Consider the following 26,887-nt stretch of genomic DNA (forward strand, 5'->3'; position numbering starts at 1 on the left):
AGCATAATCTAATTAGTCGCGTTTACTTGTTCATCACATGTGTACATTGTCTGGAACATGGACACAATGGGTGAAAGTTGATGCTTTTATAATTAATAGACTATACGAAGGATAACGATTGCGGTAGTCATAAAAACGTGTATGTAAAACGATGGCAGCATAGGAGTTTTGTGAGGAGAAAATGAATCACTAGTGGATATTAATATGTGCTTCCCTCTTACGATTATTATGACAGGAGAAATTACGATTATTGATTTCCTTTCGTAGAAAAAAAATGTAGATAGGAAGATGTATTTTTAGCATTTCGTTTATCATGAATTGAAATGTGAATTGAATCTATGCACAAAATCGTGCGGCGTGAGAAAACTTTTGTGCTCGATTCAATTACATACGCGATTATGATCCAATGTAAATTATCTAAGGATTCATTAATTGCGTAATTTTAACACGAATTAAAAAAAAATTATAATCTTTATTATTACGTGATATTATACAATTATCGTAAACATTGAACGACGAAAAAATCATTAGCGCATATGATTATATCTTACTAACAATGAAATAATGCATATCCTTCTACATAAATGTTTATGGAATTATCATCACGTCGTAATTAATTCTAAGTAGTAATTAATATACCATTATTGTGTTATACATATAATCATATTCACATCACACATTGTTGTTTTTAATTTAGTTTATCTTTGCTGCATGATATTGAGATATTTTAAGTTACTCGTCGCAGAAATTTTAATTTTTATTATGATAAAAATTTATATTATTGAAATTATCGTGTATGCGTTGTATGTATATATGTTGACAAAAAAAAGAAGAAAAAAAAGATGCTTGGCATTTATCTATCAATTTTTAACAGCAATACGCAGGAAAAAAAATTTACAAGCTGAAATTACTTGAAGCTCAGTGGCAAAGCTAGACGTTACACACATGTTATAAGAATGGTCTTTATTATTCTATTTCTACAAAAGTATACAATGTGGTATAGTATTACGAGATTGCAGATCTCAGAAGCAATTGATATAATAGAAGCCATTCTGCAATTATATGTATAGAAAAGAGTATTATGTCGAATAGTTATCCATTTGTTCAGTTTTGCCCTGTAAAGTTGACTCAAAGAGTTATCATATGCTAGAGAAGAACTTTCACGCGAGTACCAGAGACTGAATTATGTAAGAGGCAAGTGGCCCTTTTTACATTTTCCATTATTTGAGCATTTTATATGAGGCAAGATGTTTAACAACATAGGCAGGGAGATATATTTTTCAAATATGAAAATATATTGTACAAATATATAAAAAAGAGAAAGGTCGTTTTAGTCAATTCAACGCATGGAGAATCATCAGCCGATTATTAAGCGTTATTACGAGGGTGCATGTACAGTTTAATGTTATAAAACCCTTTGTAAAACTCGAAGTTAACACGTCGCAAGATCGCACCTATTAGTTTTCTCGTAGCTGGCGAATTCTGCAGTACTTTGCGTAACTTATTATTCCCCATTAAAAATTTACATCTCATTCTTGTGTTATTTACGCGCGATAATATTGTTCATGACATTTAGATTTATCGAATTGATACCCCATTACAAATTTTTCTAAATTTTTATCATGTAAAATATCACAAAAAAAATGTTTAAATGAAAATACAGATAAAAATGTTTGGCAACATTTTTAGTACATTTTGTATCAATATCTTATTATGTAATAAATATTTGGATTATATTTTGATACATATCAATATTAGTCGCGCGTATAAAAAATATATTATACACATAATCCAATGTAATATATAAAATATATGAGTTTACATGAAATTTATATTTGATCAATCAACGATTATTAATTCTCCAATGTAAATTACAGCAGGATGATACGTTGATTATAGTATTTATAGCGATTCGATATTTAAATAGCTCAGTTGATTTTTGAGACTCTGAGACTTCGCTAGAACCAATAATTTGATTGTATAATTACTGTTTAGGTATTTATATCTATACTTTACAAACTTATCGTTATTAAATGCTAATTGGTGCTGGTGTTAACACATGATATTATGTATTTCCGTTTACTTTTATTACTATAAATTACCTCTCTTCCTGTTCCTGTCAAATTGAGAAAGTGGCAAATAGGCATAACTAAATTTTTTCTGTTTGCGTGTGTAAATTTTGTCCATTTTATTTTCTTAGAATATAAATTACACAATTGGTCGTCAATCATTCATGAGTCCAGTGATTAAGTTCGATGTACACAATCCTAGTTTTATGTTTAAGATTTCCTTCAATACATAAAAAATACATGTATTTCCCCAATACAAAAAAACAATGTCATATCAAATAAAATTCCATTGATATTTTTGTTTGTATTTTCGTATCTTGTATCAATGTAGAAAGACACTGTAAATGTCTGCACTTGTAATGTATAAATTCCTAGAGGGATACAGAATGTGTCAACGCTAAATAATGGACGTAAACATAACTTTATGTTAATACAAAGAAGAAAAAGATTCCTAACTGTTAAGTAAAAATTTGTAGGAATATTTCCGAATATAAGCTTACATATAAAGAAGTATATTCCATCCTTATCTTAATGTATATGTATAGAAGGCGAATTTTTTTATTCATTATCAACCTTCGATTTTTTCTTTTTCTTCTTCTTCTGCAACGAGGTATCTACTTCGCCATTTTCAACGTGTCCATTTTCTTGCCCGTTTTCGAGCGACTGACGTTTTCTCTTTTTATCCTTCTTTTTCTTCTCCAGAGCAGCTAACATGATCTCCGTTTCTATCAGTGCCTCTTTCATTACTTCCAAATTTTTCTTCGGTTCCTTGCCAGTTGTGTAGAACTCTAATCTGTCCTCTACTTGCTGCCGTAATTTTTCACCAAATATCTTCGTCGGTATTTCCGTGAAACAATCAATTCTGGAAGCAATGGAACATTTATTCGCCAGGTACCTCGCAATTCTACCCTTATTTGCAGTGCCGGCGCGACCGATAAACGTAGAGTGGAACAAGAGCCCGTATTTCGGAGTATTCGACCTTCCACGACTTTTCAACGCTCTGAACAGGGCCTTCTCCGCTCCCAATATTTGAACGGTGGACGCCGGTGCCTTCGCTAAGTTAGTAAGCGATCCCGCGTGTGCTATTAATCTAGCGCCGACTTGATCTCCGATTAAAGTAGCTAAATTCGGTGCTATTCCTGCCATTTTCGACGTTAAATATTCGGCCATCTTTTTCCTGTACCCCACCAATGCGACAACACGTCCAGCAAAGATCTCAACGTTCATTAAATCAACTGGACTTATGTCCATCCCCATGGACGACTTGGCCGCGTTGACGATAGCATGAGCTCTTGCACTGTCCATAACGATTTCTTCTAACTCCGCCACCTTCTCATCCGTCAGTTCTTTCCGGTTTTTTATTACTTGCGCCACTCTCGCGTACGTATAATTCTCCGGAACTATCTTTGAAAGTTCTGGGTAGTGATAACTGTACCATTCTCTGAAATCAAAATGTAAAACCAAATTTATTTCCGATTGTCTACTAATCTATTATATATTTCTGATATATTCAAAAAATATACTGTACGTACCGCATACGCATACTGAACGTGTTAATATCCTTGTCCAATTGATCTAGCAAAGCTATACTCTGGATGATCATGTTGTCCACTCGGTTCACGTTGAATTTAACTTTTGCTCTCGAGTAACTGTGTCCAAGACCTAGTTGCGCAATCACCGAGGTCTGAGCGGTGAAGCCTTTCACCAGATTATGAAAATGCAATCTTATTCCTCTCATGACTTCAGGAACGGCATTGACATAATCGCACCTTATGCCCAGAGTTTCGGTGATATTGGCACCGAGTTTGGGATCCGCAACGCCGAGAACAAAATCCTCTTTGGCAAACCCACCGAAGGAGGAATCTAGGAAGAGCTTTAGGTCCTCTGTAACGATTCCTTCGGAGACACTGTTGATATTTTCCAGAGCGGACAACGCCGTCTTGAAGGGTGAAAACCCATGGTAGGTGACAATCTTGCGGAAACGCGACAGATCTTTCACGGATTCTTCCACCTGAGGTAACTGCATTCCAATCTCCTCGAACTCTTTGACTTTGAATACCGCGTATCCAGCGGCATGTTCAAATAAAATGAAGAGCTGCGACTGTAAAAGAAGCAATTATAATTAGCGTTACGATATAACGGTAATATTCTAATATGAAAAAAATATTGCATTTTGTTATTTTGTTTATTTTTCACAATAAATGCCTTTTACTATTATCGTTATTTCCGTTATTGTATTGTTATTATTATTATTTCATTCTTAGAATAAATAAATATTGTACACAAAGCAACCTGTCCTGATTTGGAGGTTAACCTCAAAATTCGTATAATAATATACAATCTTTCGTGAAATAACTATATTTAAAACGTGCAAACGGAGCCTACATTGCGATTTGAAAAATATTTATCTCAAACTCGGATCTAAAAACATTATTAACGCATAAAATTGTACAAATTGCGACGCTTGCATATCGATTGCGTATCCGGTCGGCAGGAAAAAATTACAAATTACATCTTGGAATAAGTCACTGTTGCGACACAATTTGGAAATCTTGCACTTACCATTTTTTAAAAATTATATAATTTTTATTTGGCCTACGCTGGGTCGGAAAGAACACTCAACACTCAACGCGCGTGAAACCACGCGAACGCAGGACCATGTGTGTTGCAGACTGCAAGATATTAATAACGGAAGTGAGGTAGTAGGTAGTGGTAGATGGATGCGACAGCATTTCCTGTGATTCGAGACACGTCTTTTATACCAGGGTACGGTAAGGAAGTTTAAACTTGAAAACAAAAAGAAATATACTATATTTAGCTTGGACACAATTTTTAAGATGTTAGAAAAAATTAATAATTGTTTTATAAAAGATTTTGATTTACCTGCAAAAGAAAATAAACATAAATACAGAAATATTATATTATTTACGCTGATATTATTATTTATGCTTCTCATATAAGCTTTTAAACGACAAAAAGCAATATATATTGTTTAGCTCACACTTGCATACACAATGGCTGCGTTCGGTGAAGCGTGCTATTATTGCATCGTTCTATCTTTATCGTTCATCAAGTGTAGAACAAGGATAGAGCAAATAGCGCGCTCTCGCGAACGCAGTATTTGTGCATGCAAATGTGAGCTAAACAATAAAAACTCATATAAGGAGCGTAAATAATAATATCAGCGTAAATAATATTATATAATATTTCTGTATTAATATCATGCACATTTTTAATGTCATGGTCCTCCTCATCCGCTCAGTCCTACCAGAGAGAAGAATCTCTGGTCCTACTATTTACTCGATGTGTTGCGCACGTAGATTATACAATATTGTATATGAGACCTATAATTTATAACGCCGATTCCGAACGGCTATATTTTTTTTAAAGAAGTGTTGAATGGCAAGAATACTTTCGGTGGTTTATTGCCATTGCCTTCCGAGAGGAGAACGAGCAAATATAATTTTTCTAGCTCTACCGAATCGAACCCGGGACCTTTTTGGCTCAATAGACCAGTGCGCTGTCTACTAGGCCACGCTCGATCGTTCTCAGATATAGTTTTAGTAAATAAATTAAAATTGAAATGTATATCTAATATCTAATCTAATTTAAAACTACTTTTTATTTTTGTAAGATTGTTCGCAAAAATAGTTTTAAAAAATATTAATATCAATCAATCATTCAATTTATAATAATTTACATTGTTTACATTGTCTACATGAAAAAGGTTTGTAAGCATAAATGTAAATACCATGCAGATTCAATCTTAAAATTTACAGCACAATATAATCCTAGCTGTTTTCCATTTCCATGCACGCGTCTATAATGTCCATTTCTACCAATGTCGATTAACTTTCTAATTCTTAATTATAACTAGAAAAAGATAAAAAGTATAAAGTTATACCGAGATTAATTAAAATCTGTATTGATAAAACTGGACATAAAAGGGTTGAATTTTTTAAATTTCAATCTTCATTCACACAGCATGCGTCAAAAGGAGCATGCGTTTAATTGGCGGAACGAGCATTGGTCTTATATATTTAGAAGTCTTTGGTTTCAACGCGTGCATGGAAACTGGATTATAAGATATGGAGGATATATCTCGGATCAGTTCGATCCCCTGTAATGCCTTATGTCCAGTTGTCCGCGATATTTATAGAAATCCGAGATCTCGGACGGAGAAAAAATTGACCAATCATATTTAAACAATTCGGCAATTGACCAATGCGATTGGTTAATACTTACTCCGTCCGAGATCTCAGAGCGATTTCTAACGTCGTAGACACAAAAGGCTTTTTATTCCATGATTTGCGCTAAATTTAATTACGCGTCCGAACGTCAATTCATAATTACATGGACATCGCGGAGTTTATATAATTGTCTCGTTTTTACGAGATTCGCCACTTTAATGCGTCATCCATTTCTATCAACGTAGATTAATTAACTTTATAATCTCAGTTTAGCTTATCTTTATTTTATCTTTTTTAGTTCTAAGAATTAGAAAGAGTTAAAAAAGTAACCGAGATTAAAGTTAATCTACATATATTTGTAGAAATCAGAACTATAAACGTTTGCTCGATCGCCGCTCTTTCCCAACGAATAACATTTCGCGTTCGTACATACGTCTCATTGCGTAATAGATTGTAAATTATCTAGTTGCGCTCGTTTATTTTCCCGTTGATAAAAACACGCTCGCCTTCCCGCGGATCGGATTGGCCCGAGCTTCCAGATGATCGAATCGAATTTATCGAACGTAAAAAGGCGCGATTGCGTTTCATGTCCATTTCTACCTACGCGAATCAATTTTAATCTCAATTTAACTTACTCTTTATTCTTCTTCTAATTTCTAAGAACTAAAAAGGAATAAAAAGTAAGTTAAATCGAGATTAAAGTTAATCCGCAACGGCAGAAATGCTGACCATCGGGTAGGCGCGCGCCAGCATCCGCCCCTGCCCGGCCGCGCGCGCCGATCCGCGGCATCCGCGCGCGCGAAACGTCAAGTTGGCAACGGCGGTCAGCGTACTATTCCATACCATTCGCCGTTGGCTTCCGGCCGTGTGTGTGCGATACGGCTGTGGCCAGGTGCGCGGGGACGAGTCGTTTTTACCGCGTCGAGAGAAACCTTGTGCCGTGCGCGTCGAACGGCGGTGTCGGACGTCGGACGCCGTCGGACGGGAATCGTCGCGTTATCCTGGTTATGAGATTGCCCCGGCGCGGGAGACACGCCGCGCGGTTACGTTAAACGCGGTAACCGGAACGCCGATCGGCGGCGTCGACGGGCATAGCCTCTCGCGGCCCGACGTCGGGATCCCGGTGCTGCTGGCGCGAACACCACCGCGCGCACACGGTCCGTCCGTCGTCCCGTGCCACTTGGCGTGCGTCGCGCGCGTGAGAGAGCGCGACAGCGAAAGAGGACGGGAGAGAAAGAGAGAGAGAGGGAGAGAGCGTTGTCCGTGCGTCCGCGGCGCGTCGAGAAGGCTGAGGGCTGAGGAAGAGGACAAGGAGGATAAGGAGGACGAGAAGAGGGAAGAATAAAGAGAATCGTCGCGATCGCGGCCGACGGTCGCGATGCCGCTTCTACGCAAACAGCCGTTCCAGCGGCTTCACGTCTCCTCGGACTTCAGGGACGACGACGAGGTCTACCACTGCGAGGTTACGAACGAGATATTCAAGAACTACAAGTGAGTGCTCCGCGGGACGTGGGAGGACGCAACGGCCGGGCTTCGGGGCCCGATTGATCCCGTCGCCCGAGATTGTCGACGACGTTTCGCGTCGCCGTATACGCGGGAGAGCGGATACATCATTAAAGCGCGATCGATTGTTTATCCGCGGGGGACCGCGGACGCGGGCTTGCGTTACCGCGCGAATAATGCGCCAATTGTCGGTCCCGACTACCGCATTGCATAAAAACTGGTGTAATCTTGTCATAAGATTGTAGACCGAAGCCCGTCTTGGCTTGTTCCGGCCTGGCTCAGAAATTTGTTCCGAAAAGTTTGTTCACGTCCACGTGAATGAAGGCGACTTTGATCGAATCCGGATTAACTTGAGCAGCGATTAATTCGACCAGCAGAATTGCTCGCAGCAAAACGACTGTAGGCGATTCGTCCCCGATCTAATTTTTACTTCAGACAATAAAGAAGATTAATAAAATTACGAGTTTAATGTCCATTTCTGTCAATATATATTAACTGTAATTTCGATTTAACTTACTTTTTTATCTTAGAACTGGAAAAAGATAAAAAAGTAAGTCAAACCGAGAATAAAGTTAAATCATTGGTAGAGATGGACATTAGTCGCTGATTAAGCTAATCAGTTTGATCAAAGTCTTCCTAAGGCCAATTTTACTCGAAAATCGTATATTCTATTTCACGCTAAATTCCTTTTCCCTTTTTTTTTTCCTTTTTTGAAAACGTACGGTAATGTATGTTGAAATACAGTTAAAAAAAAACGTGAATGGACTGATTGTAAACAAACTTCGGAAAGCTTTATCAATTTATCATTTATCATGCACTTATGCTGCATTATGTTGACGAATTCATTAATGAATTTTTTCGGTGTCTTAATAATTTGAGAGCGTCATTCGATACAACAACACAGTGTCGTTTTACCATGAATGACATTTTTTTAAATTGTAGGTATTTTTTTATTCGGATAAGATTCTACTCAATAGGAACATTCTGACTGATACTTATTAAGAATTTGCATTTACATCATTTAGATTAACGACCATCATACAATATATTGAATAGATAATGAATAAAGATGAATTTTTATTGTTTCTTGTTGGAAAATACCTGTTATGTCCGTTTAAGTAAAAATTTATAGTCAGATATGTATCTCTTACATTGTTAATTTACAAATTGAATGGATTTTACTGTTATTAGTTGTTACACTGTCAAATGTGCTTAACATTTATTAATCTAGTTTCTATATTATTGTTTTAATAAGCTTTTTATAGATATGTATGAACACAATTTGAAGTTTTGTTAAATGTACATACGAATGAACATAATTATAATATTCTATGGTCATACACATACATATATATAAGCTTTTAACTTTATTTTTAATTTTTAAGTATATTTAATAATCAAATGTTATTCGTGTTTTTTAAAGCTTTTATATATTTTGAAGATTTAATAAGTTAAATTAATTTAAAATAAATATACGTATATAAAAATTATTCTATATAAGTTATATTGTAATAAACTTTATGTATTTTCTGTTACAGTGAATTTTGCGAGCGGATAATCTTGTGCAACTCCCTTATATGGTCATGTAGTATCACAGGTAAAACTAATATGACATTCGAGGAAGCTTTGCAATGCGAAGAAAATGCGAAGAGGAGCTTGAAAGAATTCCCAATGGAGGTATAATTAAATTTTTATGTAATCTATGTGTTGAATCATCATTAATAATATGTATATTATTCCATATGTAAAATTCTATATTTTTTTTAGCTGCGAATCCCTATACTTTATCTGGCTAGTAAAACAAATAGATCTTCTTTCAACGAGATGATCGAAGACGTTTACCAATTTGCGAGAGATCGCTATTTTGTAGGAGAAATGGTAGAAGCTAGCTTTACCGACGACGCTTGGTGTAACTGTCATGTTCTTCAAGTCATCGTACCTACGGAACAGCAAATTAAGGCATATATGAATGAAAATGGCAGGTAAATGAATTAATTGAGTTTTAAACGATTTTATTAATTTTTTTTTTTAATTTTATTGAGTTTATTCTATTCTGCGTCGCTGTTTCAGAAGTCTACAGGAACATTATTATCATCCACCAGCGAAGTTATTTCGTTACGAGGTAGAACAATTAGATTCTGGAGATTCTGACGTCAGTCAGATTATGATAGTGGAAGCGTCTCAGGTCAGAAGACGAAAGCAGCATTACAGCAGAGATCGTAACAAGATATTTCTTCGTCAACTCTGTGAACAAAATGATAGCGGTATATGGGTTGTCAAGGTTAATACAGAATTGTTGATACAAAATTATGAATGTCTGAAGATATTTTTGCGCTTTTGTAATATTACTTTTTGTTTCATTATTGTATAGGAAAGTGTTTTGGAAAAATATGGGATTAACAAAGTACGTTTTGATACCATATTTGCCGGGACACTCCCAGATTTTACGGTGCGTGTAAAAAAATCGGTCAAACAAAAGCAAGAATCCATGGATAAATTTCTCACCTCAAATGTATCAAAACAAAAAACACTCGAGAAAGCGGATCCTCTGAAAAAAGTGAATGATACTGCCGTGGTGAAGAAATTCCGGAAACCAAGGTAAAAGCTATTCATTAAGGCTTTGTTAAAAGATGTCTATTTAATGTATTTTTTAATATCTCTGAAATATTTTATTAATAGAACGAATGGCAAATTCAAAGAGGAACTTAAGGCAAAAGCTTTGGAGGAGAAAGCGAAACGTAAAGAAGAAAGGGAGTTGAAAAGTGAGCGTAAAAAGGAAAAGAAACAAAAGTTAGCGGCTTTAGCTGCATATATGAAACAATGGAACAAACCGAGAGAAGATCTCGAGTGTGAAGATCTTAGTCCCATTCCCGAACCTACTGTCATTAAGTGCAACATACCGAACGAGAAGTTTGGAGATTTCGCTATGATAACGGAATTTCTTGAATTTTTTAATGAAGAATTAGAAGTGTCCGTATATTTTCCGGGAGGTTTTAATTTGGAACTAGTGGAGAAGGCATTGTTGACCAAAGAAGCGTCGGGTCCGTGGAGCGATCTTTTACAACTGTTATTGTCAAATATATTCAAGTACCAAGCTGGAGAAGACAATGAAAGTGATGCGCAAGCATCCACTTTGTTGGATGACATTAGTGCTTATGAAGGTGCATCATCAATGGCAAAAGCCATCAAGCTCGCTACATTGGCTTCTAGATGGTGCTCAACTTATCAGGGATGCAAATTATCAGAACTCACATTGGATCATGTAACTCTGAGTGAGATTTTGAGGCAACATTTACTAAGCTCCGGGGGACGTATAAGCGAAGCCGCTTCGAAATGGCGATATTCTCAAAAGGGTACGTATGATTTATTATTTAATATTAATATACTTTCTATAAAAAAAAAAAATTATTGTGATTGTAGGTGGCTATACAAATTTTGATGAACCAGCACTTCTTTTGAGGCTAAATGAAGGCTACCTTTTGCGATTATTGGGCCATCGTAATGTCTGCGAGCTTGAGTTAGACGACAAAATGAAGATTGTCACATGTCTGATCAATCAGTTGCTTGCATTTGCATCGATACGCGATGCAATTGAGGAGCGATACGATAAATTGCATCAAGCGAAAAAAGAATTGAAATTGTTCTTGCTTGCCGAACAGAGAAAGGAGAAGGAGGAGAGAGAAAAGATGCGAGAACGCGAGAAAGAGGGAAAGCTCGAGGAAGAAGAGCCGAAACCGAAAAAGATCACGCGTGGTAATTACGAAGAAGGAAAGAAAAGAGAAGAATATGAAAATAAACTAAAGGAACTACAACAAGCGTCAAGGGATGACAAAATGATGATTTATTTAGGTGCAGATAGAGCGCATCGAAGATATTGGAGATTTATATCTATACCAGGTACGTTTCTATGTTTTTGTTTTATAAAATGTTTAATATCCAAAATTGAGAATAAAAGACTCAATGTTTTATATATATATTTTTTAATTGATTCTGGTTGCAATTAAGATACATATCACTTTGGATTTAAAATTTTCACATCACGAATTTAAAAACAAAGTTAACTAGCTTGTACTTTTTTTTTCTTTTTTTTTTTTTTTAACATAACTTGTTTACTTCAATATCTTTTCAAGAAAAATATTGTTAATGAGATATGTTAATCAATATCTTTGTTTTTTTTAATGAAACTTGATTCACAATTTTATTAAAATTAAAATGGTCACATTGCGCTTTATTTGATTATACTTTTATAATTATTATTACTTTGAAAAAGTAATTAAAAAAGGAATTAAATTTTATAACATTCAATTCTTTTATTTTCAGCGTGTAACTTTCCAATATTATAACTTACAGAATTTCTGACAAAAGTTTATAACACCTCTTAATTAAGTTATTACTTTAATTAATTTTTCTTAATCTTTATTGTAGGATTATTTGTCGAAAATGACGAACTTTGGCCTGGAAATTGTCTTCCCGAGGGTACGCCGCACCATCCCGAGTTGCAAGACAAGGAGGCAACCTACGCATATCTAAAAAATAAATTTGAGGATGAGTTCAGTGACAAAGAAAATAGTTTCAAAAAATCGAAGAAATCACCCAAGAAGCTTCTATCCTTGGATAAAAATGGTGTCAAATCGCCACGGAAAGAATCAAGCCCACGGAAAGAATTTAAACAAGATCTCACCAACATCAAAAGAAGTTTAGTTCTGTGTACAGGAGACAAAGATTGTCCTGTTCATTGCAAGAGATCACTGATAAAGTGGAGCTTTTACGGAAATCAAGAAGACATTCAAGCGTTAATAGATAGTTTAAGTACAAGGGGTGTCAGGGAGAGCGAGCTTAGAAATAATCTTTTACAAGAGATGGACAATTTGCTCCTCGTTATCGATGAATGTCCTAAACACAGATTAAATCCTGAAGTTGTAAGTATATTTTTATATAGTTTATTAAAGTATACTACCTCTACACCTATAGTTATACGTAGTTAAAGGACGAAAAGTAAATGGATATTCGTACGTAGTTTTCAGACTCGAGTAAAGGGCAAATTAATAAGGCGGTTAAGAAAAATAAATATGAAAATGCAAACTTGAATTTTCCTCCTGATATGTCGATCGACGATGTGATGGAATTGACTTTGAGAGATCACATTTTGGATTTCGAAGACAAGATCAACTCGGGTTGCCTAGGATCCCTTAAGATTATCAATCGTGCCATCTGGAGGAACGCGATTAACCAGAGAAGTTACGACAAACAATGTGACAAGTTGATGTGTGCCGGTAGTGAGGTAGACATAGATACACCGCCTAATGCTTTGATAGACAAGATAAAGAACGAGTCTAAACACAGCAGACCCGGTACTCCCGACTCTGAGGTTGGGAGCATTAGCATAAAGACTTACAAGGACCCAGGAATATACCTAGGTTTACCCGGTGATGATGAAATGGTGGCCGATCAAAGGCAACAGGCAGCTGTCAAACAGCTGGCTTGTGCTATTTTACAGTTGTCCCACGCTATAGAACAAAGGTACTTACAAAGACCACTGGGACCCGATCAAAAGGACAAAAAATGGTCGGGCGAAGAGGCACGAGAGAAATGGGAACAATCGTTAATAGCGTCTACGAACTGGTCCCAGTTGTTCGTTCACTTAAGTACCTTGCATAATAGTGTCGCGTGGGACAGAAGTGGGTTAAACGCTCAGTGTCGTATATGCCGAAGGCGTAGGGATGCGGAGAACATGTTGCTTTGCGACGGATGCAACAGGGGACACCATCTCTATTGTCTGAAACCGAAACTTAATGTAATTAGTAGTTCATTATACTGACGTTTCCGTAATAGCGATCGACTGAATTATTATTTCCTCGTATATTTCCTACATATAGGCTGTACCACCGGGAGACTGGTTTTGTACAGCATGCAGACCACCGGAGATAAAACCCAAAGAAAAAGCTAAAAAGCGGAAAAGATTCGAGGATGAGCTCGAGGAAGAGACAATATTGACCAAAGAGACGCGACACAATCGCGCGAGGCGCGCACCGCAAAGCGACGACGAGGGCGACCAAGAAGACGATCAAGACGACGAGGACAGCGATGAAGATATGTAAGCTTATGTCTCCATAGCATTAAAATCTGTTATCTTAATTATTATTGTTAATGTTTTTAATTTTTTTTTTTTTTACTGTGTTAGAAACATACGACTAGAGAACTTATGCGTGTCGTGTAAAAGCGGTGGGAAGGTGATTGCTTGTGACACATGTTCGAATCGTTATCACTTGGAATGCGTAGAACCGCCATTGTCGAGAGCTCCTAGAGGAAGATGGTCTTGCACTAAATGCAAAGCTAAAAGAAGGAACGCAACGAAAGGTAATGGGGAAATAATACGAAGAAATATACGGAGGAGTTTACGGGCGAAAATGTCTCAAGGGCGTTTTTCTTTTGTTATAATTTGAGAAGAAAAAAATTTCCCGCATTTAATGTAGATCAAAAGTAGAGACGTAGACAAATTGTTATAAGGATATTATAAAGAAGTTTCTTAGCGTTAAAATTATGTTGATAGTGAGGGGGCGCGAGAGGGAAAGAGACAAGGAGAGGCTGTGCGCAGCAGCAGCACGCTCTCGCATCCATGGCTTTGCCAAGAGCCTCCTCACTACAGAATCTACAGACTGGGACGGTCTGTATTGTATCCCTTTTTTTTACTGTGTATATATATGTGCGTAGCATCACCATGGCCAATCTCTTTTTATTTTTTTTATTTTTGGAAAGCACCGCACGTTAGAAGACCCGTACGGTTCATCATCGGGGGTCTGTTCATTATTAATATCTGAATAATTCTTATAATTTTTATTTTGGGGATAGCGTACTAACCGAATGAATTATTTACTATAAATCTGTTGACTTCTGCTTCTTGTTTTCAATTATTTTATTAAACGTTTCTGTATTATCACTTATTTTTTCGGAAAGATGATATTTCTCTTTCATTAGTATGTATCTGGACAAGGAAAATTTGTATAAATTAATATAATAAATAATTACTATGTACTATAATTAATATAGATCTGGACTAATTGTATAATATCAACTTTTTTTTTTATTTTGAAATGTAGAAGTAGTCTTCTTATACAATAATTTTCATAGTGTATATAAAATCGAATAATTGAAATAAAATATGGCACGATACATGGCACACGCACACATACGCATATAATTCTTGTTTTGACCTCCGAGTAAAATGGGACTTATTATGGACAGACCCTAATATAGCATTACATCCCTGTCATGTAAATGCTTGGATACATCTTATCATCTTGGCAATGAAATTCGTAGGCTATTGCTAACCCATGTGCATATCACATGAATATCACATCGATAGAACTTTAGTTTTTAGCATGGACTTCACTTCATAAGTAATTCCATATTGAACCGACAAAATGTGATGTGCTAATTTGAAAATTTTTGATGTACAGATAGCAGTGCATCGGATGACACTGAACCGAGACAAACGCGGCGTGCGACGAAAAGAGCCGCCGAAATTGAACACGGAGACAAGAATTCGATTAGGGGATCTATGGCTAAATTGCAAGAATTGTTGACCGATATCAAGCATCACAGAGATTCGTGGCCGTTTCTGTCACCCGTTACGAAGGATGAAGTTCCGGATTATCACGATATCATCTCCAATCCGATGGACTTTGGAACTATCAAGTTCAAACTTAATAACGGCGACTACGAGACAGTAGATAAATTCTTTAGCGATTGCCAATTGGTCTTTGAAAACTGTGGATTGTACAACAAGGAACATAGTTCCGTATACAAGTAAGTAATCAACATTATTTTTATCTCTATTTCACACAAGTTCGGATGCCAGAGATTAAGATTCATGTTGCATAGATAAATCTATTAATGTTAATTAATATATAGTATTAATTTATATATTTCATCCATATTATTAACAATAATTTATTAATTATACACACACATTGATTTTAATTAACACATGTAATTATTATTAATAACACTGATAAATTAATATCTTTATCATTTTTGTATTTGTATACTAATTTAACTCAGTGTATAGATAAATTGTTGGGTGTGATTTGGATTAGGTCGGTAGAATATCACAAATCTAACAAAATGTAACAAATACAAACGCTATAATACTTGGTAAGATAATATTATCATTACACAAAAGGATAATATACATGTTGTAAATAATTAAATGTGATTAACTATTTTATAATTGCTTAACGGAAGGATTCGATTTTTCTTACGTCTTTTTACAAAATTTGCGAACGTGTTAATTCGTTTGTAACTTTAATAGACTTTGTTGTTGTTGATGTAAATAATCTTTGGCCTCCGAACCAGCTTAAAAATGTGAGTGTATGAAGCGAGGCTATGTCTGGTTAAAAATAGTTACGTGTATAGTGCAGGTATGCGATTACGCAAGTACTTCGAGAAACGCTGCAAAGAATTGGACTTGAATTTCGATGAAGCACTTTTCCAAGAAGAACCCAAAATTAAGAGGCCGAGATTGGTTAGCGATGACGACGAGGAAGACGGTGCGTCAGGAAGCGAAGACGACGAAAGTGAAGCGCAGAAAAGAAGATAGAATGAAAAAGATTAGATCTATACATATATAAATATATATATTTCATTACGATGTATACTCATGAAATTTAAATCTAGAGCCGCTCATATTTTATATATTTTGAACTCAGCATATATGTGGACTTGTATACCGATGTTGAGCGGTCGAAAGATTCTGTATGTAGCTCAAGACATTTGTAAATTGTATACTTTGATTCTTTCGACAGAGTAATATAAAATTACATTGATGACAATTCACGGAATAGTACAATTACGAAGATTTTATTCTACAGAATCACCGATGCAAATATATGAAAAAAAAAAAAGAAAAATGTCTCTACAGTCGAATTCTTCGAGGCTTGTAATAAAGACGGTACGCAGTATTATTTGCATATACATAGCCGCACATATACTTTTAGATATAATCGCGCACTCATAGAGCATTATAAAACGACATATATCAGCCGATTGGTTTTATTCGCTTCGATCAGTACAAGAATAGCATTATTTTCTTTATAGATGTAAACAAGGAGAGATGCTCGATATATTCTCGCATCGTTCAATTATTTATTTTAACATTATTCACGTAAAGCGGCAATCTATATGTACACATTGCCGTATAATTATATTAAGAATCGTTAACTGTATACATGATAAATCGCACTATAAATTTTACTTTTCTCGAAATCGTCTGTACGCGAGCTTTAATGATGAGTACGAGCACAGCTTAAAAAAAAAAAAAAAAAAAGCATAAGTTATAAAAGCGTCATTCATAAAAAACTTATGTTTGTAGATCCAGACAATAAAATTGGATACTTTTGTACTGCGTGTTCTGTGACTTATCAAACTGAGAAGTGTTATTTCAATTGTTCTGTAACACCTATGTAAATTTACGTTTCATGTTAATAGTACTTATTTTTTTCCGTTTTAGTTTATTTTTGACATTTTTTAATTTCAGGCTAGATTTATATAAGCTATGGTACAAAATATCGATTGTATTACACAGTAAAGTGTTCTTTTTAGTCATGTATATTTTATACGATTATTTTGATAACACAAATCTTCAAATAGACTTTTTTTCAACAATCCTCCTCTGCCTCTCCATAAATTATCTCACATATGATTTAAGGATTTATTTTTTCTAATTGGACAGAGAAAAGATTACAAGTTCTCTTTCTCCAATACATAATTTGTTTTAACATACAACTCTAACGATCTTCATTTTAATGATGACCAGTACCCTCGAACATTTCCCGGTGGAGTTTGTCCCACTTCGCAACGTTCTCAGGAGCGTACGCTGAAAACAGAAGTAGCGGATGATGCATATTTCGTTAAATCGGACAGACATCGAGACGTGACGTAATACTCACATAGCTTTTGAACTTTATAAAATATCGGGAACGATACAAGTGTGCCGATCAGCAAATATCTATACAGCCAACTGTGTTTTATGTAATATCTGTATGGGAACTGAGCAACCTTTGCAGTTAAGGTATATGGGTATTTCATGGGTCGAAACGGTGCGCCTTGCGACATGTTGGTCGTCTGTAACAGATTAACTGTAATTAGATCCTTTGTGCCCAATAATGTAAATGGCAATAGTAATATGACAGACTGTGCAAGAGATGTGTTAGCACAATTTTGCAAGCGTATCAAGTACATACACCAGACTAGTTAGGTCTGTAACTCTTAACGACAATGTTCTTATGTTGTATTGTCGCAGCTTTTTTATTTATTTAAATTGTATTTGTGTAACGACAATGTAACGATAACGACGCTGTCATTAAGAATTACAGAATAGAACTGCAGGTGTTCAAGCGCAGATTACACTTATGTTGATAACCTATAAAAATTATGCAAAAGGATTTCCTCTCTCGTTATATATATTCAAATCACAAAAAATAGAGGTCATACACGATTCACATTGTTAGTGCAAACAGAATAAGTTTGGAATAGTGATTTCAATCGACCGATCATAAATCCTTGAAGAAAGAAAATGACAGGCGAACAGACGTGTGACGATTTAACCTCGCTTATCGCTAGCGATTGTTAGATAAATTACAAAAGGAAACGATTATATCGTGCGCTCGCTTTTTTAACTTCATGTTTAACAGTTTTTAATTACTCACTTTTGGATTTATAATATATTACGATAACAACTGCGTGGAATTATGTAATGTATCTATCCTTCTCCGAATCGTAGGCGAAGGATGCGGCACGAGTAAAGAAATAGAGGGGCATACCTAATAAGAATCTGGCCTGATTGGCTACGCTACTTCTTCGTGGCGGCACTTCGTATTCCCGCCCACATTTGCAATTTGTTGGGCTACCACAGGCTACCATACGGTTATTTATTTTCATTGCTTCTCACATCCACAATTAATTATTAATCGATGATGCAAAAAATTAATTTCTTTATAAAACTTAAAAAATTTTGTATAATTTCAAATTTTTCGTATGACGTAGTCTTATTGAGATGAAAAAAAGCGGAGTCGAACTCTGCGACGACTGCGCCTTGTGGAACAAAAACCACTTCTAAACTGTGAAATATCCAACTTTATTTGATAAATACAATTGTTTGTAACCTAATACATCGCCAATTGAGAGCACAATCAGTTTCCTCCTTTCTTTTTCTTCCTAATATCAGATTCTTTTTTTGTTTTCATAACAACAGCGCGATTTCTCGCGAAATTTTGTACAGTCGAATTTTTATATTTATTTATCAGGTCTGAGTTAGCATGTCTATTCTTAATTTTCCTTTTAGTCCCCATTTCGATTGGTCTGGCCAGACAATCTAATTCAGTCTTGACATAATACAAGAGCTCGACTGTAACAATGTGTAACAAAGCTTGAATAAAATCTACGAATGTTACGGATAGAACGCTTGTAGGTTTATTATTGCTTGTTAACACTCCTCATTTCATCAAAGCGTGTACCACTGCTTTGGCATTCAATGATTTTAGATCGGTGTAAGTTTGGCCGGTTCCAACAAAAACAATAGGTTGACCAGTGATGTATGTCATTGTGATAGCTGCGCCGACCTGTAAATAATATTTGTGAGTAAATGCTGCGTAAAAAATTAATAGATATTACGTAGGAAAATATATTTCCTATGCATATATATATATGGTGTGTTATATTATATTTAATATATTTTTATAATAATCAATATATTAATATAAATATAATAATATTTATGTTCTATATATATAAAAATTAAATTACTTAAAACGAGATCAAACAAAATATAATTTTTGCAGCACAAATATCAATCCTACAGAATAATTCTTAATTGTATATTTTCGTATTTCAGGAATCAAGAACTTCAAGTTCTACAAAAAAAAATAAATATGTGATAAAGATTATATAGAAAGAAAAACTTACTTTATCATCGATCGTATCGAACTTCGTCAACACGATACCGTCGATAATATGAGGATTGGCAGATTGACTGTAGTCAGCTAAGGCTTGATTGAATTTCACCAGCTGATCCACAGCTTCGTTGCCGACGAGAGCTTCCCCCACGAATAATACCAAGTCCGGCTCGTTCACTTTAATCAGCTTCGCCAGAGCTCGCATCAACGGTTCATTATCCTGCATTCTACCGGCAGTGTCGACCAGGACAACATCAACCCTGGAGTCCCTCGCAAAGCGTATCGCTTCCATGGCGATACCCGCGGCATCCTTACCGTAACCCTTCTCATATAGCTGCACCATCGATTGATTCCCATGCTTCTCTGGTGGATGTAGAGCGTTCAGATGCCGCATATGCGTCCTCAGTTGTTCGACAGCTCCAGCTCTGAATCATAAAATGATTGTCATTATAGGTTAAATTAATTGTAAAACTGTTACACATGAAACTTGTTAGAATTTATACTATACAGAATGAAGCATGTTATAAGTGACAAATTAATATCTTAGGAAATATTTATTTTGAAATAATTAAAATAAAAGAAATGTATGTGCGTATAGAAAAATAAGAGAAATGCTATAAAATAAGAGAAATTGTATTTCAGAGACACATTTATAAGATATAATAAGATATTACTATTAAATAATAGTAATTTAATTTAAAAAATAATAATAGATCTTTAAAAAATTGGTGGGCAAAATCAGCATGCTTTGTTAATTTTGTCAATATTCATTTACCTGAATGTATCGCATGCAGCTATCAACACGCGGAAATTATTTTCTATTAACCAGAAACAGATTTTGGCCAAATTCGTTGACTTGCCGACCCCGTTGACGCCACAGAAAGTCATCACGTAAGGCCTGTTACTCTTCTTCGCTTCTAAAGCGTCTCGCAGAATATCGATTCTTCTCTTGGGCGACAGTATTTGTACTAGAGCGTCCGTTAGGGTGGTTTTAACGGTGTTTGCTACGCTGTCGAAGGTGCCAAGTACTTTTCCTTCCAGCTTCGTACCAACAGAATCGCATAACTTTTGCGCGATGTCCGCGGCAACATTCTTGGTGATTAAATGATCCTTTAGTTTCTCCAAAACCGGTAACATATCATCCTGCTTTAGAGATTTGCTGCCGACCAGACTCTTGAACATGGAGAACATACTCGTTTTTTTCTGCATCTGCTGCTGCTTGGATTGCTCTATCTCTTCCTGATCGGAACTATCTTCAGAATCGCTGTTCACTTCGAGATCGCGTATACTACCTTTCATCTGTCCAACTAGCTACAGGGAAAGCAACGGAAGATATAAATGAACAATATAAATAATGAAAATATATATGACAAATCTCAATTTCTTCGGCTGACAATCAGTTCATTCAATATATTTTATTTCTTTCACACTTCTCTTCGTCCATTTTATTTCAAATTATTTTCTTCGATCCGCCATTGTAAGAATTAACTCATTCTATATTCACTAACAATTATATACAATTTTTTTATACACGCTTTTCCAAAAATAAAAAAAATGAAACGATAGAACCTGATTATCAATTTGAAAATATTAAATCGATCAAAGAAATTCATAAGATTCTCAGTCTAATCAAATAGAAAGTAGGAAATAAACTTGATATTAAAAGAATGCAAAAGAAAAAATATTACAGCTGTATTGGCTGCCACATAATCGTCATTCTCTTCGGGCTTGTCTTTAGTTCGCTCTAATGTAGCAAGATCCTTGGTTGTGCCACCCAATTCCCAGATGCGCGGTTTCTTGCCAGCTTTCTCAGGTTTAGGACTTTTCCTGGTACGATATTTGTTTTTATTACGTTATTAATTTTTATAAATTTGTTATTTTATATATATTACAATTAAAAATTCTTTTTTATAAAAATAAAATTAAAAGAAATTAAAAAAAGAATATATGCTTACTGCTTGTCGGCTTTCTTCTTTCCCGCCATTTTCTGAACGAGCTTCATACGATTGGTAATCAATGTTTCTTCATCGAGTTCCCCATTATGTTCCACTTGCTGTTTCGGCAACTCCTGTTTTGGAATATCTTGAATTTTTGCTGCAGCATTAAAATACATTTAATTTAATACAAAGCATTAAGTAAAGAAAAAAAAATTCCAAATAAAATTTTAACAAACTAAAGTTATATTTGTTAATTTTATTATTTTATTCATGCAATATTATACAATAGCACACCAGCATGCAAGGATTTCGCAAATGCTACTTACTATGATAATCCCCATTACAGTTATTTGCTTTCTTCTTTTTACCTAGAAGCGAAGAAGAAAATCACCGCTGTTTTAGCATCATCCAAATTGAGAAGGAAAAAATTACCGAATAAAAATAGCTTGTAAGTCCAAATGCTACATCAGTTTCCTTACTGTTTCGTACCGCGAAAATAAAATAAGCGTGATATTCCTATATTTCTACTATACTATATTTCTTCTTTCCCTGAGAACATTGTTATTGCATAAATCTTATTTTTGTAAATTCTACGTTTGTATGTGTGTAAACTTTCCCTTATACAGCAAACCTGAATATTATGTTTACAAATGACTACAAATAAGATTTACCCTTCTTTTACTTTTTTCTTTTAAATTTAGATTTTAAAATTCAAGCTCATTTTTCTCAAAATTAAATAAAGCTATATACACTGTTAACGCATTACGAAGTAATTATACTGTTAGTTATGATTATACCTGGCTTCTTATCATCTTTATCGTCCTTTCTCTCGATCATACTAGCGACAGTCTTCTTGGATTTCTGACTCTCGTCAAAAGTGCGCATTTGCTTCGGTATCTTAGCCTGTGAGCGCGACCAGTGTTCAGCTCGTTCGAGCACCGAACGATAGGCTGGTTCAAATTCAAAATTGGCGAACCAGCTTGAATTCTCGAGCTCGTTCTTGAAGCGATCCCTAAACTCCAAATGGATATCATTCAGAAATTTATCCACGTAGGATAACTGCAGTATCTTCTGATACGCCACCACAAATACCAGCTCGAACTCGTTGTCGAGTTTATACTGTAGTCGCAGGGAGTCATGATCAAAGCTGTGATTCCCTGTACGTTCCTGAAAAATTAGTTTTTGTAAAGAACCTCATCTTCTTAAATCTCACAGATACATAGAATTACTAATAACATATATTAAGAAGAAAAATTCATTTTACATATTTAATTCTTTAACTAAGTTCTATTTACTTTTAATATTTTATATAAAACTATATATGTATATTGACAAGAGTTTTCATTACACCAGCACCGACATTTCACTTTTTTAGATGAAGCAGAATTATTACCCAAATAAACTTTTCACAGAAAAATAAAATACAGGAAACTTGTTTCTTTTTTTATAACATCCATTCTTTTTATTTAATTTTATTTTATTTACAAAGCAAAAAAATCTTTCACAAGACAATTTGTTTTGACAACTCTAACCATATGGTGCATTTAACCTAACGACCTCGTTCTTACTATTATGTACAACTAGTTCGCAAATTCAAAGAACATCTATAGATTTTGAAACAGTTTTCAACCAAGCTTTACATATATAAAACATATATTCCTTTTTTATATTATACTACTGGACTACTCTATTTGTTGAAATGACAGATCGAGAAAAAGATAAAAATCTGAAGACATGTGACATGTGAGAACAGATACCTGCGGTATTTAAAAAATATAAATAAGATTACTGTCGAGAGGAGTCGACGATCAAGTAGATCAGAACGTGAGTTTAACGCGAGGAGATTCGAGGAGATGCGTCGTGCAATACGGGGTCAAAGGTCGTCAGACCGCCGACTTGTGCCTGTCACTCCTGTCAGACGGTCACACTCTCGCGACTCACCTGCAATATAACGCTCCTTATCAGGGCATTGACGCTGGGCGCGAAAATCTGGGACGTGCTCTGGAAGCACCAGAGCACTATGCCGCCCTTGCTGAATATCGTGAAAAGATCGAGCATGATTCTTACGATGCTTAAACGCGAGAGACAGAAATAGAGAAAGAGAGAGAGAGAAAGAGAAAACCTGCCTCTTGTACACGGTCGAACGACGACTTTCGACCTAACCAGGAGAGGCGCAAAGCGCAATGAGTGACGGCGATTTTCTTGGGACGCTTTTGCCAGGCCGTACGTACAGTAGCGCCACACATCCACCTTCAGGAATTGGAACTACGAGTCACATCCACTTTTCGATACTGTCGATGAATTTGGTTCGTGTCCGTGCTACATCCACTTTTTGAAACTGTCGGTCATTTGGTTCATGCGCAGTGCACTGCACATGGTCGATAAACAGGCACCTACTAAGACCTACTTCGCGCGAGTCGCCGTTGTCCGCCATTGCTCCACCGGCGCCACCGGCGGCAGCGGCGCCGCAGCGCGCAAGATGCGACGTGAAGAAGAAGAAGAAGAAGAAGAAGAAGAAGACGAAGAAGAAGAAGAAGAAGAAGAAGAAGAAAGAGGAAGACCTATTTTGTGAAAATTTTCAGAAATCTACAAATTAATTACAATCCATACCAGATTTAATTAGATCCTACATATTTTGATCATTGCAACTTTGTGAATTAGAAATCAACAATTAAAAAGGAGGAACTGCTCCAGCAAATATAACCTATAAAAATGGTGGTGTAATGTTTTAGTAATAATAAAAGGAAAATAAAAGAACATAATTTCGGTGATCACTTGACGTGTATGTAACATTTCTGAAGTCGCTTCGATTTCTTAAAAACGAGATGTTATTCACGATCGAGAGATACGTGATTCGCGCGAGTGCACGGTATTTACAACGATGTTTCTCGAACAGTGTTGACGTTTCGGCACGAGAATTCGTTCTGCAACCCAACGAGAGTCCTACGTCGATACGTGCCGGAGCCCAGAAGTCTCTAAAAATTGCCTTCCTAGGCGTACCAAACGTTGGAAAAAGCAAAATTGTTAACCAACTTATCAAGCAATCGGTAATCATCTTTAAATTAAATGCATAAATTTGTATACTTGTATAAATTAAATTATCTTGTCTACATAGGTTTAATTTATTAAGTTGTCTTATTTGTATCTCTTACCTGCACAAAAATCATAAAGAAGGAGCATTCTACAAAAGTTTATTACAAAAATTTATATTATTTATTTTTACTTTATTATTATCACATATATGGAGGAGTAAAAACCATAGTAGTGTAAGTCAAATTTTTAAAAATATTTTCTCGTGCGCATAGATGCAATTTATGTATTGTACAGATTGCATTTATCCACACGAGAAAATATTTTTAAAAATTTGACTTGCACCACAATGGTTTTTATCCCTCTATATGTACAATTCTTCATATACATATTACGTCTTTAAATAGGTATGCCCTGTGTCTTGCAAGGCGCACACCACACAAGCTAAAGCGCATGCAATATATTGTGAAGGTGATACTCAGCTGATATTCCTGGACACCCCCGGCATGGTCTCCACGAAAGAGTCTAAAAAATTCAAGTTAGCCAGTAGCTTCAAAACAGATCCAAAGACTTCCTTGCAAGCGGCAGATATTGTGGGAATTGTGCAGGACGCAGAGAATGTATATACCAGGCACAAGATTGATACAAACATATTAGAACTCTTGATGGATGATATAAGAAGCAAGATTCCTATAATTCTGGTCATTAACAAAGTAGACAGACTAAAGAAAAAGGAAATATTACTCGATTTGATACACACTCTGACCAAGAGCAAAAAATCTCCAGATTTCTATGACATATTTATGATATCCGCCTTGACTGCATGGGGATGGCATTAACGATTTGAGGGTAATGACTATTGTAAATAATATTTATATAATTCTTGGAAATGACAATATAATTCCCATATTTGGAATATTTGTACCGTCTGTATTTCATTATTTTTTTGTGCTTTGCAGACTTATTTGTTAGACACGGCTAAGCCACGAGCCTGGGAGTACGAAGGGCATGTTTACAGCGATAATACGTGCGAGGATGTAATACGACAGACGGTGCGGGCAAAGTTCATGGATATTCTGCCGAACGAGGTTCCATATCGTTTACAGGTGAAGTTGGAACACTTTGATCCAGCACCCGACGATAGTATCAAGGCACTGGTGTCCGTCACGTGTCCAAACAAGCGAATTGCTCGTCTACTAACGCGCGGCAGCAATAACAGAATAGGTCAGACCGCCGTTATAGCAGAGGAAGCACTGCGGCACGCTTTTCGAACGTCGGTGAGATTGAAGATAAGCGTGCAATCTCCATCGTGATTCGGCTTGTATTTGTTATTTGTAAAATAAAGTTGAATATCGCTTAATCTCGCATTTATAAAGTTAAATGTTTGCGATAAGATTAATTTTTTAATACAAACCGAAACCAAAAGTCAAGCGCCGATTTAAAAATATATTTCTACATTGCGTTACCTAACAACTATATAGACTCCTATTTATACTATACCGCTTGTTATTTAATTATATATTTAATTCTAATACTATGCCGTTTTTTTAGAATATATTTTGTTGGTTCAAACATATTCCAAAACTTATAACTTTCTATTCACGGAGATGTACATGAAAAAATATATTTATACATTGCATATTAAATCTTTATTTATTGGAAGAATAGTTTTTAAACAAAGTATTTCTAATTTTTGGAAAAAAATGCAATCAGTAAAAATAAAAATACATATACACTATTCTAATTTTTGAAGATAAAAAAATTTTTTACACCGTACAAAAATAGAGGTGTAGGTACTTTTAAACTTTAACATTTAAAATATAATATAAAGTAAAATATAAGTAAATGTAAGTAAAATATAACTGTATTAACATATGTTAATGTGTAGGTACATATCTCTATCTCTATAACACAATCTGTTATTTTTACATATTTCTTCGTCACATTTACATGACGGATCACAGCTGTTGGAATTCTTCACGCAACCGCACATTCGTGAGGAGCAGTTCCCTTTACAGCTACAACCAGTGGCTTTCCAGGTTTGAACTGGCCTTGCCTGTGAAATAATCAGTTATTCCATCAGTCATAATAGTTATTCCATAATAAAATTTGTTCATAGGTTTAGAATTATAAGCAAATATTTTAAAAATTTAAAGAAAGGAACTATTTACAGATATGACTAAGGCTGCATTCCGATATTCACCGTC

The 26,887-nt window shown here is 35.4% G+C and overlaps 4 protein-coding genes and 1 pseudogene across 7 annotated transcripts; 2 read left to right on the plus strand and 3 right to left on the minus strand.

The window, feature by feature from the left end:
• Positions 1 to 2,169: 2,169 nt before the first annotated feature.
• On the minus strand, positions 2,170 to 4,761 carry LOC112455942 (nucleolar protein 56-like). Its single transcript, XM_025018165.1, has 3 exons — positions 4,632 to 4,761; positions 3,602 to 4,170; positions 2,170 to 3,510 (listed from the first exon to the last, which is right to left on the minus strand). Exons 1-3 carry the CDS (start codon positions 4,632 to 4,634, stop codon positions 2,628 to 2,630), a joined length of 1,455 nt encoding a protein of 484 aa, XP_024873933.1. The 5' UTR covers positions 4,635 to 4,761; the 3' UTR covers positions 2,170 to 2,627.
• A 2,527-nt stretch (positions 4,762 to 7,288) lies between these two features.
• LOC112455943 (bromodomain adjacent to zinc finger domain protein 1A-like) lies at positions 7,289 to 17,167 on the plus strand. 4 transcript variants are annotated; one of them, XM_025018166.1, is made up of 14 exons: positions 7,289 to 7,750; positions 9,301 to 9,439; positions 9,530 to 9,744; positions 9,833 to 10,043; positions 10,134 to 10,360; positions 10,442 to 11,115; positions 11,183 to 11,659; positions 12,188 to 12,681; positions 12,780 to 13,556; positions 13,639 to 13,856; positions 13,944 to 14,119; positions 14,313 to 14,426; positions 15,220 to 15,568; positions 16,166 to 17,167. In XM_025018166.1, the coding sequence occupies exons 1-14, from the start codon at positions 7,638 to 7,640 to the stop codon at positions 16,359 to 16,361; spliced, it is 4,380 nt and encodes a 1,459-aa protein (XP_024873934.1). In that variant the 5' UTR covers positions 7,289 to 7,637; the 3' UTR covers positions 16,362 to 17,167. The 4 variants fall into 4 exon arrangements, with proteins under 4 accessions (XP_024873934.1, XP_024873936.1, XP_024873935.1 ...); XM_025018168.1 differs by having other exon boundaries at positions 16,178 to 17,167; XM_025018167.1 differs by having other exon boundaries at positions 9,836 to 10,043.
• Positions 17,168 to 17,352: 185 nt separating this feature from the next.
• LOC112455944 lies at positions 17,353 to 18,573 on the minus strand. Its single transcript, XM_025018170.1, has 3 exons — positions 18,469 to 18,573; positions 17,710 to 17,884; positions 17,353 to 17,636 (listed from the first exon to the last, which is right to left on the minus strand). Exons 2-3 carry the CDS (start codon positions 17,873 to 17,875, stop codon positions 17,563 to 17,565), a joined length of 240 nt encoding a protein of 79 aa, XP_024873938.1. The 5' UTR covers positions 17,876 to 17,884; positions 18,469 to 18,573; the 3' UTR covers positions 17,353 to 17,562.
• Positions 18,574 to 18,877: 304 nt separating this feature from the next.
• LOC112455948 (signal recognition particle receptor subunit alpha homolog) lies at positions 18,878 to 23,853 on the minus strand. Its single transcript, XM_025018174.1, has 8 exons — positions 23,592 to 23,853; positions 22,448 to 22,817; positions 21,977 to 22,018; positions 21,669 to 21,807; positions 21,402 to 21,540; positions 20,489 to 21,024; positions 19,724 to 20,138; positions 18,878 to 19,380 (listed from the first exon to the last, which is right to left on the minus strand). Exons 1-8 carry the CDS (start codon positions 23,706 to 23,708, stop codon positions 19,255 to 19,257), a joined length of 1,884 nt encoding a protein of 627 aa, XP_024873942.1. The 5' UTR covers positions 23,709 to 23,853; the 3' UTR covers positions 18,878 to 19,254.
• A 589-nt stretch (positions 23,854 to 24,442) lies between these two features.
• Positions 24,443 to 26,246, plus strand: LOC112455949 (annotated as a pseudogene).
• Positions 26,247 to 26,887: the final 641 nt, after the last annotated feature.

The sequence above is a fragment of the Temnothorax curvispinosus genome, unplaced genomic scaffold (genome assembly GCF_003070985.1).
Source record: "Temnothorax curvispinosus isolate PA1 unplaced genomic scaffold, ASM307098v1 QBEX01006537.1, whole genome shotgun sequence".
Taxonomy (NCBI): domain Eukaryota; kingdom Metazoa; phylum Arthropoda; class Insecta; order Hymenoptera; family Formicidae; genus Temnothorax; species Temnothorax curvispinosus.